The 13,726-nt window shown below is 42.4% G+C and overlaps 2 protein-coding genes across 2 annotated transcripts; one reads left to right on the top strand and one right to left on the bottom strand.

Annotated features, from left to right (window-relative positions):
• The first annotated feature begins 842 nt into the window (after positions 1-842).
• On the top strand, positions 843-10,413 carry slc23a4 (solute carrier family 23 member 4). Its single transcript, XM_062389019.1, has 12 exons — positions 843-991; positions 1,868-2,002; positions 2,451-2,608; positions 3,805-3,964; positions 6,146-6,327; positions 6,759-6,879; positions 7,196-7,352; positions 7,455-7,708; positions 7,831-7,995; positions 8,077-8,185; positions 8,627-8,722; positions 9,573-10,413. Exons 1-12 carry the CDS (start codon positions 944-946, stop codon positions 9,827-9,829), a joined length of 1,842 nt encoding a protein of 613 aa, XP_062245003.1. The 5' UTR covers positions 843-943; the 3' UTR covers positions 9,830-10,413.
• On the bottom strand, positions 10,358-13,525 carry LOC133954608 (protein FAM180A-like). Its single transcript, XM_062389020.1, is given in 4 exon segments — positions 10,358-10,750; positions 10,853-10,903; positions 10,906-10,949; positions 13,354-13,525. Coding segments are annotated over 4 exon segments (501 nt in total). The 5' UTR covers positions 13,433-13,525; the 3' UTR covers positions 10,358-10,423.
• Positions 13,526-13,726: the final 201 nt, after the last annotated feature.

Consider the following 13,726-nt stretch of genomic DNA (forward strand, 5'->3'; position numbering starts at 1 on the left):
TGCGACTGTCCGTTATAATAAGTTAAGGTGTTCCTTTTGCTTTTGAGCTCATATTTTTGGTTTTCTTTTCCTCTTGGTATCATGCAGCTCCCAGTTCAGGACCTGGTTCCTGAATTTGGAGTAAGGACAGATGTAGATTATCAATCCTGTGACAGAGGATGTATCGGGTGCCAACAGAGTGTGACTCTGAATGTCCTGCGCTGCAATAGGAATACAGTTTCAGGCCTTGTTAATGAAGTAGATGTGGGCTGCTATCAAACTCTTAATTTAGAGTAATAATCCAATTTAATCTAATATCGTTTTGCAGAAAGAAGAGCTTTTACAGTGAATTAGGAAATGAAGTTAACATTTACTGAACATTAACCCGACATCAATGGGAGCTTTGTGCCATGTGACAGTTTGTGCCAGCGTGATAGTCATGGTAGTGTCTCCTCGCAAAGCAAATATTTGGTGTAAAAGTTAGAAGGGAAGCATTTGAGCTCGGACGTAAGACGGTTCGGTAACTTGCCAAACCTCAGGAAAACAGTAAATACTGTCTTGAAGAGCTCTGGCTTTGGAAACACTTCCAGCGATTCATAACTTTTTTTTAAGGATTTCTTCTTCAGGCGTCTTCTTCAGCATCAAAATTAAAATCTGTGTGTTTGAGGGCAAAAGAGAAAAAAGAAAAGGAGAGGAATTTCTCCTGCCTGCTGGATGTTGGTGGGTCAGCTGCTGCTTCTGTCGTAATTTGGTTCACATGAGCTACTGGTGGGTCTCAATTAACCAGCACGGCAGTCTCATGTCTGAACTTTGCTCCTTCCGACCGTGCACCCCCCACCGTCCGCCTGCATATCCTCCCTCTCTCCGTCAGGCTCAGTCTCTTATCCACTCCCCTCTGACTGGTTGTTTTCACTTTTCTTGTTTTGTTTTCCTGCCCAGACGTCATCCGAGGCTGCAGGCTGACATGGCTCCCGAGAAGGACAGCAATGGTCTGGACAACTATGCATTTGCAGTGAGTATAACCTTTTATTGATTTATTGATTTAAAGAATAGATGTTTTCATCCTTTTTTTTTTTTTTTACAACTATTCACAACTATTAAACATGTAAAACACTGTTTTATTGTTTTAACCCCTTTGGTTGATCATCACATTCCAGCAATTATAATCACATAAAAATACAGTACTAAATTGTGTGAATGTGGAAAAAAAGCTGTAAATGTATGACTTAGTGAATTTTCTCTCTTCTCCTCACCTGAAATGGATAGCACATCGATTTTGAGTTTTGTTAAATCTTCATACAACACATCAGAGAATACTGTTAATGTTATATTAGTTAATAATTGACAGCACACAGATGATCTAGCAGAGAATTGTCATGGATACGTGTTTACGTTCCAGCTCCTCCACGCTGAAGATCAGCCGGCTCAGTCGGAGACACGTCAGAAGGAACAGTCTTTCTTTGTTGCGGTTTCAGTCAAAAACTCAATGGTACTTTGAATAATAAACTGAAATAATCTTCGGGACTTCAAATCATTAACTTTTATGGAAAGAATTTGTTGTTTTCAGACCTGACAGGAAACACGTAATCCTACCATTGAAAATATGTGAACTCATCTGACCGTGGCTTTTTGTTCACAAACCACCGCTTTAACGTCTTTGACGTGATGAAGGAAAATCCATGTCTTGTGCAAAACATTAATCTTCTCGTACGGCTGCTGGAGTGTCATGAGCTCACAGGCATTTGACCCCACTGCCTTACTCTAATGAGCAAATGCCTGAACTCTGTAGTAGGTTTTTTCCGCTGGGAGATTTGACCCATTTCCCAAAACAACAGAATCCCACAATACAAAAACCCACATGGCATGTTTCTGTCTGATCTGAGTGCAGCTTGAAGGACGCTTCTGTGATCCGGCCGACACTAAGAGTGAAGATGACCTGGATTCCTCCCGGGATGGAGACAAGCTGGCGTACTGTGTGACCGATGCACCTCCGTGGTACTTGTGCATCGTCCTAGGAACCCAGGTATGTCTGCGAGTCACGTCCTGATCAGGAGACATGGATGTGACGCTGCTGCTGTCGTTATACAACAGAGCAAACATGACCGCGCGTCACATGACAGCCTGATGTTTCCTTCAAAGTTCATGTGTTTCCGATTGTGAAAATTTGATTCGCATGCAGATGCAGTGGCAGCAAGTTTGTTGTCTTTGTCTAGCTGTTCTGACTTTCTGACTTACAGTGTATTTGCACATTTTAATTTCCTTTTCTATTTTAAATGCATTTCATAGGGTTTACACTTATTGCCTTTACACAGTTATGTTCATCTCACAATAACTTAAAGATCACTATCTGTTATTTACGCATCCTTTCATGCAAATCATCCCCTAAAAGCAAATGCATTTTATTTGTAAGTTTTTCCGTTTGTGCATCAGCCGTTAACTAAATGTCTCTCTGGTGACTTCCCCTCCACCAGCATTGCCTGACTGCGTTCGGAGGAATCATCGCCATCCCGTTGATCCTTTCTCAGGGCTTGTGCCTGCAGCATGACGGCCTCACTCAAAGCCACCTCATCAGCACCATCTTCTTCGTGTCTGGAATCTGCACACTGCTGCAGGTCACCTTCGGCATCAGGTGAGGAAGCGGTTAATGAGCGGCTTGTGGGACTCTGAGGTGATGAAGTTGGCAGGATGTGCTCGTAGAGAGTGGTTTTCTCCGTCTAAGATTAATTCACTTTAATTCGCTGGCTAAGCTTTTTTTCGTGCCGTGCATTAAAGTGGAATTAACGAGAAGAACAAAACAACCTCTCAGATTTGCTTCTAAATCTCTTTTGAACTGTTTCCCCTTAAAGATGAACAGGAGAATAATTTTCAGTCATAGCGAGCCCAGCTTTGAATATAAGGATATAAGGGATTATTAAGAGATTATAAAGATGCTTCCAAACATTAAGGTATTTTGAGCGTTGATTGGGCCACAATGGCTCCAACCGATGACTGTACATAAAGATGGACAACATGAGGGCTCCGAAAAAGTGAAGCCCCAGGGGGAGCTGGCTGTAGTATATGTCATAAGCCTCACCTCCTCCATGTGAGTAGACGGGACAAATCTAAAAAGTACATCAGATGTACATCAGATGCTGGTTCCAGAAGACGTCATTAGCACAAGATGGCTGCTCTTGAATCAGGGATATTTAGGCTTTTCACAGTAGAAGGACGTGTAAACATGTTGTCCATCTTTACTGTTATTGGCCTCATCAGTGTTTTGACTCTACCCTACTTTGGCCCTGCATCTTAATGTCACAGCATAATGACAATATGTAATGAAGAGAAAGTCTTTTGTAAAATGCCTAAATGGAAACTCTCCAAAAGTCTCACAGAGTGTTAAATATTAAAAACTAGATGTGGTGGAGCTCTGAACCCGCACTGAGTGTGTGCAGACTCGAGCCTGGCTGAATATCGGTGTCACAGCAGGATTAGGGAAAGAATTTCCATCTTATTATGTTTGGGATCTTGTTCCAGCTTAATCCACATTCCACTGCAATAGCACCACTTACTCTTTCTTGTTTCTCTCCAAATAACTGGAGGTCAGCTGTAAGAGAAACCTGTTGGTTTGTTTAATGTTCCCGAGAAACTAAAAGAAAACAACACTAATTAATTGTGTCCCTCTTTTAAAAGATATTTTTTAGCTATGTGTATTTATTAGTTTAACATCCTCTCCACAAAAAAAATGGTGTCTGATTGTGAGGGATGGCTGTAGCACATGTCATTATAAACTCCACCTTTTCTACAGTTTGATGTGAATTTATGAAACTTTACCATCTTTACCTCCAGGCTGCCCATCCTTCAAGGTGGCACGTTCACCTTGCTGGCCCCCTCCATGGCAATGCTGTCCATGCCGGAGTGGCAATGTCCAGCTTGGACCCAAAATGCGAGCCTGGTCAACACCACCTCCCCGGAGTTTACCGAAGTGTGGCAGAGTCGGATGAGAGCAGTATGTAAAACCCACGATTTATTGTTTCTTAACCGAGATTATCGCTACACCACGACCTGTCATCACATGTTGTCTGGTGATCTCACATGGCTGTCCAAATTTGCCTGGAGGAGGTTTTCGGATTTGGGACGTGTGTTCAACAAACCGTATGGACGGGTCGAATAAACACGGGACGTTCACACTGGAAAACTGCTGATCTGTTTCGCATGTACAGCCGATGACCAATTTTAGTGTTATCCGTGACTGTTCTGTGACACTGCTTGTTTATGATGAGGACGGCGGCCTCGTCAGCCTGCTGATGCTCCACTTATAGAGGTCATAGCCTACAATAGTTTACATGATGACAACAATCTTACCATAGGTCATAGCCTGGGATACAGACGAGTGACCATTGATGTTGTTCAAGCTGGAGGACTTGTTGTTGTACTTTAGCGAACAACTGTTTACAAATAATCAGAAAGATGTTCTCCTTTTTCGTGATACAGCGTTTGATGAAAGTAGCTTGTGCGACATTAGCAGCTGTGTTGGTCGACTCTGCCGGTTAGTTCACCTGCTAATCTTGCATCAGCATCATTATTGGCTGCATGTACATTATTGTTGGCGTCATCACGTTGGTTCAATCTGCACAGACTTGGTTCCAGAGGTTTTCGGCTTGAAGGGGACATTTCTACTTTTCACTGCGACTGTGTTTTATCATAATGAGACTTGAAAAAGATGATTTTCTTTCTCCACAATCAACTGATGAGTGGAACAAATTAAAAATGCTCATTGTTCAGACCTTTCGGATGAAAGAAGCAAACATTGTTCAACAATGTACAATTACTTCATGCTAACAATTTAAGATTAGCAACGCAAACCTAGTGTTGTTGTCGTCGCTGAGGTCATGCTAGTTGATTTCACTGTGTTGGAGTCGGACTCCGGGCTTTATTTGTCCTACAATAATCTGATCTGGAAAGAAATTGATGTTTCTCTGTCCGAGGGGGAAGATCCCGATTTGCTAAGTCAAGAACATACCCCGAACAGTCCTCTTAAATTCAATCATGCTACAGCACATTACATATACTTATGGAAGGTTCATGGAAATCCATTTGGTAGATTGTGTGTAATCCTGTTTACAAACCATCCCTCCAATTGGACGGGTCGAATAAACACGGGACGTTCACACTGGAAAACTGCTGATCTGTTTCGCATGTACAGCCGATGACCAATTTTTGTGTTATCCGTGACTGTTCTGTGACACTGCTTGTTTATGATGAGGACGGCGGCCTCGTCAGCCTGCTGATGCTCCACTTATAGAGGTCATAGCCTACAATAGTTTACATGATGACAACAATCTTACCATAGGTCATAGCCTAGGATACAGACGAGTGACCATTGACGTTGTTCAAGCTGGAATACTTGTTGTTGTACTTTAGCGACAACTGTTTACAAATAATCTGAAAGATGTTCTCCTTTTTCGTGATACAGCGTTTGATGAAAGTAGCTTGTGCGACATTAGCAGCTGTGTTGGTCGACTCTGCCGGTTAGTTCACCTGCTAATCTTGCATCAGCATCATTATTGGCTGCATGTACATTATTGTTGGCGTCATCACGTTGGTTCAATCTGCACAGACTTGGTTCCAGAGGTTTTCGGCTTGAAGGGGACATTTCTACTTTTCACTGCGACTGTGTTTTAGCATAATGAGATGATTTTCTTTCTCCACAATCAACTGATGAGTGGAACAAATTAAAAATGCTCATTGTTCAGACCTTTCGGATGAAAAGAAGCAAACATTGTTCAACAATGTACAATTACTTCATGCTAACAATTTAAGATTAGCAACGCAAACCTAGTGTTGTTGTCGTCGCTGAGGTCATGCTAGTTGATTTCACTGTGTTGGAGTCGGACTCCGGGCTTTATTTGTCCTACAATAATCTGATCTGGAAAGAAATTGATGTTTCTCTGTCCGAGGGGGAAGATCACGAATTGCTAAGTCAAGAACATACCCCGAACAGTCCTCGTAAATTCAATCATGCTACAGCACATTACACATACTCATGGAAGGTTCATGGAAATCCATTTGGTAGATTGTGTGTAATCCTGTTTACAAACCATCCCTCCAAGTTGTAATCAGCTAAATGTTAATGACAGTGTGTGTGTTTTTTCTAACATTTTGTCGTCTTTCTTGCTTCTCTCTCCAGCTCCAGGGCTCCATCATGGTGGGCTCGCTGTTCCAGGTTTTTGTGGGTTTCTCCGGCCTCATCGGTCTCTTCATGCGCTTCATCGGGCCTCTCACCATCGCTCCGACCATCTCCCTCATCGGACTGTCTCTGTTTGACTCAGCCGGCATGAGCGCTGGCAACCACTGGGGCATCTCTGCCATGTGAGTCACACTCACAGAGCTTGTAGTGACTGGGATTGTCAGTGCTTCAGCAGATATAATGCATACGGTTACAAATAAAAGTCTGCCATTATAATCTTTATGATAATTTCTGAATTTCTTTGTGAGTAATACAACCTTTTCCAGCTTTAGGCACATTAATAAAGTACTTTTCTTTTACCTTGTGGAAAAACACACTTTAATGCATTTTTCTTAACATAAACATGTTTTATAGGTTGTGTTAAATCTGTCTTCTCCCTTTCCTAGAGTACAGCCAAGTTTTAAAATACTTATAAATTACACAACTGTGAAATTGTAATCTGTTTGCACGGCAGGAAATCCTATTAAAACTCCAGAGAACCTGCTCCACCACAGCTTCAGCTACACATGGTGCAGTCCTATAGTAACACTGAACTCTTCTCTCTCTCACACAGGACCACAGGACTGATCATCCTCTTCTCACAGTACCTCCGTCACATACCTGTACCCTTTCCTACATACAGCAAGGATAAGAAGCTGCACACATCCCGTGTCTACGTCTTTCAGATTCTCCCTGTACGTATATCAAACACTCTTTGTTGTTTGCTAGTGATGCATTTAAAGGTTCAGTGTGTACGATTTAGGTGGAAGGGACCTATTGGCAGAAAGTGAATATAAAATAATCCTATTGATGTTTTCACTCATGTCTAAATCATCTAAATTGTACAGATTGTTATTTACTTTGTTTGGAAGGGGAGGGCGAGGTGGGGGGTTTTCAGCTGCAACATGCAACTTCACCACTAGATGTCACTAAATCCTACACACTGAACCTTTAACTTCAGACCTCTCGACAAGTTGATGAGTCATTTTTTCCCCGTCAACATATCAACAGGTTTTGCTTGGAATCACTTTATCTTGGCTCATCTGTTATATTTTGACGAGCTACAATGTGCTCCCTGCGGATCCGAGCGTGTACGGTTATCTGGCTCGCACGGACCTGAAGGGAGACGTTATGAGCCAAGCTCCCTGGCTCAGTTTTCCATACCCAGGTAAGATGTCGCAAAAAAACTCCTCGACTGACTTTTCAACGGTAAAGAAGAATACAATAAAAAGGATAACATTCTACACCTTGTGATTCTCTGTTCCTTTAGGTCAGTGGGGGGTGCCGACTGTGAGCATGGCAGGAGTGGTTGGCATCCTCGCTGGTGTGATTTCCTCCATGATAGAGTCTGTCGGGGACTACCATGCTTGTGCCCGGCTGTCTGGGGCTCCGCCTCCTCCTAAACACGCCATCAACAGGGGTATCGGTATCGAGGGAATAGGCTGTCTGCTGGCCGGGGCCTGGGGAACAGGAAATGGTACCACCTCATACAGCGAGAATATTGGAGCACTTGGTATTACAAAGGTAAGTGAACCTCCATGTTGGCTGGAAGAATATTTGTTACTGTCAATATATTAAATAAATATGAATGAAAATATTGTGTTTATGCAACTAGTTTTTAAAAGGTGTTTGTCTTGATTCGGCAGGTTGGCAGTCGCATGGTGATAGTGGCGAGTGGCGTGTTGATGGTGGTCATGGGTGTGTTTGGTAAAGTGTGCGCCGTCTTCACCACTATTCCCTCCCCAGTGGTCGGAGGAATGTTCATGGTCATGTTTGGGGTCATCTCTGCGGCAGGAGTGTCTAATCTACAGGTACACACAACAACATCGTCTCCATTTACTAAATATCACATGACAGTGGCACTCAAACGTTCTTGTTTCTTCCTTTTCCAGTATACGAATATGAATTCATCTCGAAACCTCTTCATCTTCGGCTTCTCCATGTTCTCTGGCCTGGTCATTCCCAACTGGATACTGAAGAACCCCGGAGCCATCGCTACAGGTGCATGAATAAATTATGTAATTCGCGAGACTAGATTGTCAAATTTGTCTTTATGCATTTTAATAGGCGCTTTTTGCAGGAAGGATCAAAACAAAGAGTCACAAGGATCTCAGAGTGTTGATGGAGAACAGTCAAAGCATCTTATATAGGGGAACTAAGCCTGCCAGTTTGAGACAGGAAGTAAGACTCAGGAAACTGATTTGCATACGTTTCCCTTGAAGATAAAGCAGACAGAAACAAAGTCCTTGGACAGTCAATAAGAAATAGAAAGGTCACAAAGGTATTAGAAAGGTCAAACTGGTTTCAAGTCACAAACAATTCAGGTCATAGAAGTCTAAGACACGTATACAAAAAGTTACTTTTCCACTACAGTAATCAATATGTTTTCTGAAGCTGTTTCTTGGAGCAGATGTTTAAATGTTTGCATTGTGTCGTGTTCAGGTGTGGTGGAGATGGACCAGGTGCTGCAGGTGCTTCTGACAACCAGCATGTTTGTGGGAGGTTTCTTTGGCTTCATTCTGGACAACACAATACCAGGTACTGAATCGCTACTGTATTCTCATTTTGTAGGTACTCTGTATCCTATCAGCTTTAACGTTTGGTCATAAGAGCCAGTACCCACGATTCTGTGACGGACTTTAGAACATAATACTCTTAATTACAGATCCAGCAGAAATATTTCACAGGGTTACATGTTATTTCAGCATTAATCATTATCTCCCATCAAGTGACTGAGTTTTGATGTGGCCACGGTTAATTATTATGTGTTGATTCGATTAAAAATTAGGGTCAAAGCCGTTTCAGATGGAAGGTTTACAAAAGTGAGCTGTGAGTCAGCAGTTAGGCTTCCTCACTTGATCCTGACACAGCAACACTGGACAATAATCCAAGTCCCTATGCTAATCTTCTAAAAGCAACCACTTAGTGCTTTGGTCTATTATAATAATAATATTGTAATATTGCTAAGACGTAGAAGTTCGGGAGACTGACATAAAAACGGAAAGGAATAATACAGATGCATCAAAATACATTTATGTTATAAACATTACTTAACCTGTAATAACAACACATACTTTATTTTTATCAAATTGAAACTTTACATTTTTGAATAACTAAGTGAGGCGGAAAGTATTTGACTCTGAATTGTGCTGGAGATGTATTTATTTAGCAGAGAGCGGAAACAATCAAGTAAAGTGCAAGCATCTCAGAATTTGACTTTTCAAGCGTTCAATTCAAAATTACAAAACCTTTTAGTTTTTAATAAATGATCATGATGAGCTCATCCTCAAACATTTCTCCAAAGCAAACAAGTCAGAGAGGAACTTGATCTGATTCCTTGAGTAAACTGCACTTGAATGATTAAACACCTTCAACTCATGTCCAACAGGATCTAACCATGAACGAGGCATCCACGCCTGGAACAAGGCTCACGAGGACGACTCCAGCAACACGCTGGAGAGCGAAGAAGTCTACAACCTTCCCTTCGGCCTCAGCTCCTACTTGTCGTCCTCGCCGTGGCTCCGGTACGTGCCCTTCTGCCCCCCCGGTGACAAATCTGAAGCGGATACCAGTTCTCTGGATCCCAAGCAGCCACCGGAAGGACACCCGGAGCCTGCACAGATCATTGTTGGAGTCGGCCTTTGAGTTTCCATCTTGCTCATTTTCCATTTTTTGGTTTTTTTTTTTTTCCAAAAACATTACCATCAGAGGCAGCTCGATCCGGACAAGGACCCTGTACTGTAACAACGTGGTTCAAAGTATTTTCACATGACTTTTCGAGGTGACAGATCCCAGCTTGCATAAGAATGGCACAATAATGATGATTGTACATTTGGTTTCCTCCGCTCTCATCAGTCAGTCCTGTGATCGCCGCTGGTGCTAGTGAACAAATGCTGAAAGGACGTGTGAATGTTACTCATTACGTGACGTTTCAATGACGCATTCAACATTTAATGTATATATATATATATATATATTATCTAGTACCTCAAGTTTGAATCCACTTTTGCTGTGACAGTCCACATTTTAATGATCATGTCATTATCAGTCCATGCACTTTACTTCATTTTGGTCACACTTTCTGACAGTACTTTCCTCTCAGGCTCCTTTTAGCCGTCAGCATCCAGGTCTTTTGTCTCTTCACGTAAACCAGAACAACCCACTGATCTTTTTTTCCTACATGCATATTAAAATATCACTATCACAGAGCCGTTGTGTCGCAGTACCTGTGTCCGTTCACTATGTCCCTGTCAGATCCTGCTTGATGGCTTTGTAGAGGCTGACGAAAGACTCTGCCCAGACGTCTCGCTGCTGTTCAGAGGTGGAATCGACCATCTGCTGGGTGATGTACACCAAGGTCAGCAAAGTGCGCTCGAAATCATCCTGGTGCAGTTGACCAGTGTGATCCGAAAGGCCGGAGATGAGCCTGAAAATGTCCGTCAGCCTCCTGGGGATGATCTCCTCACAGATGACCTCCAGGTGTTGTGTCTTGCGGAGGGAAGCCAGCTCAGCGTCTCTCACTGAAAACTCCCCGCTGGCCTGGAAGTGAATGCCAGTCAGTAGGATCTATGTGGAAAAACACAGAGAGAGGGAATTGTTATCACGGATCGTTCCATCTTGAGGTTTTGCTCCTTTTGATGTTGATATTGTCTTTGATTGTAGATTCACCTCAAATAATAGGTTGACATCCTCGGTGGAGTTGCAGAAAGTGGGGTTCGCTCGCCTGCAGCCCCTCTTTTTGATCGGCTGGCGGCAGGGAACAGGGCTGGTGGACACACAATATGAGAAACGGAGAAAATTTACGTCAAACACAAACTTCTTCCCTGCAGGTTAATCCCAGGTTTTCCTCTTGTGATGGACTGTGACGGACCCAACAGGCCTCTATACCTTGGATTGCCTGTGTCAAGCGGAATAGCAAACGCAAAACTGACTATCCACAATGAAATGCAGGTTTCTCTGGTTCGCTCTGACCTTCTGGCACACGTGACACCCAGGTCCATCACCGACACATACCGCAGCTAGTCTATGATATACACGCTGTACTCGTCAAACCCTGAGACCTCTGACCTCACTGACGACTTCTATATGCAGGCGATGAGACATGACCCCCAACTTCAAAGTCGGCAGAGGAATCAAAGGGGAAGCAACACATGGACGTTACAGCAGGTTCCAGATGATTTCAACATACAGTGCGTGGACTCAGAAACCCAGCCTCATTTTCACAGCATTCCTTAAAATCACAAGTTAGAGCCGGGCGTTAGTCACAGCTGAGCTTGTGCTGTCAAAGAAAGCTCAGTGTCAGAAAACCCCTCCCCCTCGTTGGAGCACGAGGAAGAATCCGAGTAGACGTGACTCCAATACTGTGATGTCACATCACTTAAAAGGAAAATGATTATACATAATAACTTGCTTACACAAGATAAATGTCAATATCATGTGCGCACAGGATAATTTACTAAAAATGATTGTGTCTGTGACGATTTTAGATGAACACAACCACCGTGATGAATGAACTACGCTAATCAAGTTTTATTTCCACCTTAAACTCTCATCCGATGGAATTCCTGCTTCTCTTCAAGCCACAAAAAAGCAACTTCTGTGTTAAAACATTAGCTAATGAATAACTATGGAGATATTAACTTGTTAATAAAAGTTAAAAAAAATAAGCCTGTCATTTTCCTTTAGATCAGCTCAAAACTGATTTCACCCAATGAAATATATAAAGAGTTTAAGATGTGTAATTAGAGTTGGCATAAAATGCATGTTAGTAAACCATATATTATGAAGTTTACTATAAAGGTTATTGTGTCTGTTGTGCATCTTGAAGGGGAAGATGTCTGTACTAAATGTTATGGCTTACATGTTTAACAGTATTCTACACTTAACCACACGGGGGCACAAGAGGAAAAAGATAACCAAAGACCATATGATTGATTCCTTGCAGAGCATGTAACACCAACTGAGAGTAAACAAAGATGGACGCCATCGCCGCTCTTAAAAAGTGAAGCCAAAGCGTTTTGAGCGCCCCCTGGTGCTTGGCTGCTGACTAAATACAGGCTTTACCTTGTGAATGAACATCTGATATTCAGGAGCAGTTACTTTGAGCCAGGCTGTAGTTTAACTGATGGTTTATGACCTGCTGATGTAAGTGTTTTTTTCCAAATAGGTAAACACTAATGAGGAGTATGAGCTTTCAGTGCTTTTCTCTCACGGAACAACTTCACTTGCACGGCGGCTCCAGTTAGCAATAAGGTTATTATTTGGGGAACTTGGAAATATTCAGTCGTCTCATCAGTAAACTGCACAAGGAATATGTTAACCAGTATCAAAGGCATGAGTCAGGGCCACGTGTGGACTGGGCTGTGATGATTCCTGCCTTTGGTGGCAAAGTTTTCCTGAGTAGTTCTTGAATTTTCATTATTTCATACACACTCTGCCCATAACCAAACAGTTAAAGTGTCTTCTGAGGTAGTGGTAGAACCAAAGAGATTTTACCCAAATCAAAAAAACATCCCAGCTCATATGGTCACAAATGGAATTCCCCGAGCAAAGCTGGTCTGAACGAAGATGGTTTTCATTCACTGGCTTCCTTTTCACATCAGTTCTGGACTCCAGCCATTGTGTTGTCCGGTAAAAACAAGTCCAGATCTGATCCAATAGCATTAGACTAAAGATAAAATGTTGACATTTCACCTTCAAATTCATTAATGGTGATTCTTTTTCTAAATTTGGTAATATGATTTGAGATGGACACATTATTTTGATTTGAAGGGTGGAGCTCCTCCATGTTTGGGAGTAGGAATGTTTTCATGTGGAATAAACACACTGAGTCATTCTACTGGCAAAAACACCATAACCGAATCCTTGTGTTCACTGAAGTTTTAAAAAGAAATTAAAATATTAGGATCATTCTATTGTTGGTTTATTATTCCAATGCTGTCAATCAATGTTCAGTCAAGAATCATCCAACAACTGTTCCATTAAGTTAAATTTTACTTATATAAACATCTGACACAGAATGTTTGAAAATCATCCCATAGTTCAGACGTATAAAAATAATATATTGTACTTGCTCTAATTGGACACAAAGAAAATCATCACATGCAGCAACTGGACTCTTTGCATCTAAATTTAAACATGAACTATATAAACACCGACCTCTGTATTACCTTTAGTGTGAGATTCCACGACACCCGTTCTGATGCAGCAGTAGAGAAAGCCCACGATGACCATCCTCAGAGGGAACATGGCGTCCAGCGTCTCGGCTCCCTGGCTCCTGTGTCTGTGCCTGTCTGTGCCTGTCAGTGCCCAGCGTGCGTTTCTTTACTGTGCATACCTGCAGCCTCGCATTGGCATCGCTGTGTTACTCCTTCTCCATCATTCCTGTTCTGTGTGTCGGTCCCTCCCCTCCTCCTGTCCACATCTGATCTCTCTCCTGCTCTCTCTCTCTCTCTCACTCTCTCACTCTCTCTCTCTCTCTGAAAACCAGCTGAAAGCATTTTAGTGCCGGTTCGGATGGTTCTCATCACTTTCAGTCATCTG

The sequence above is a fragment of the Platichthys flesus genome, chromosome 6, assembly GCF_949316205.1.
Source record: "Platichthys flesus chromosome 6, fPlaFle2.1, whole genome shotgun sequence".
NCBI classification, from domain to species: Eukaryota; Metazoa; Chordata; class Actinopteri; order Pleuronectiformes; family Pleuronectidae; genus Platichthys; species Platichthys flesus.

Bases quoted from the DNA above. Each gene is read 5' to 3' on its own strand.
- slc23a4 (XM_062389019.1), top strand. From the start codon at position 944: ATGGCTCCCGAGAAGGACAGCAATGGTCTGGACAACTATGCATTTGCA. The intron at 7,709-7,830 runs GTAAGTGAACCT...TTGATTCGGCAG, and splicing joins GAGCACTTGGTATTACAAAG to GTTGGCAGTCGCATGGTGAT. The intron at 8,723-9,572 runs GTACTGAATCGC...CATGTCCAACAG, and splicing joins TCTGGACAACACAATACCAG to GATCTAACCATGAACGAGGC.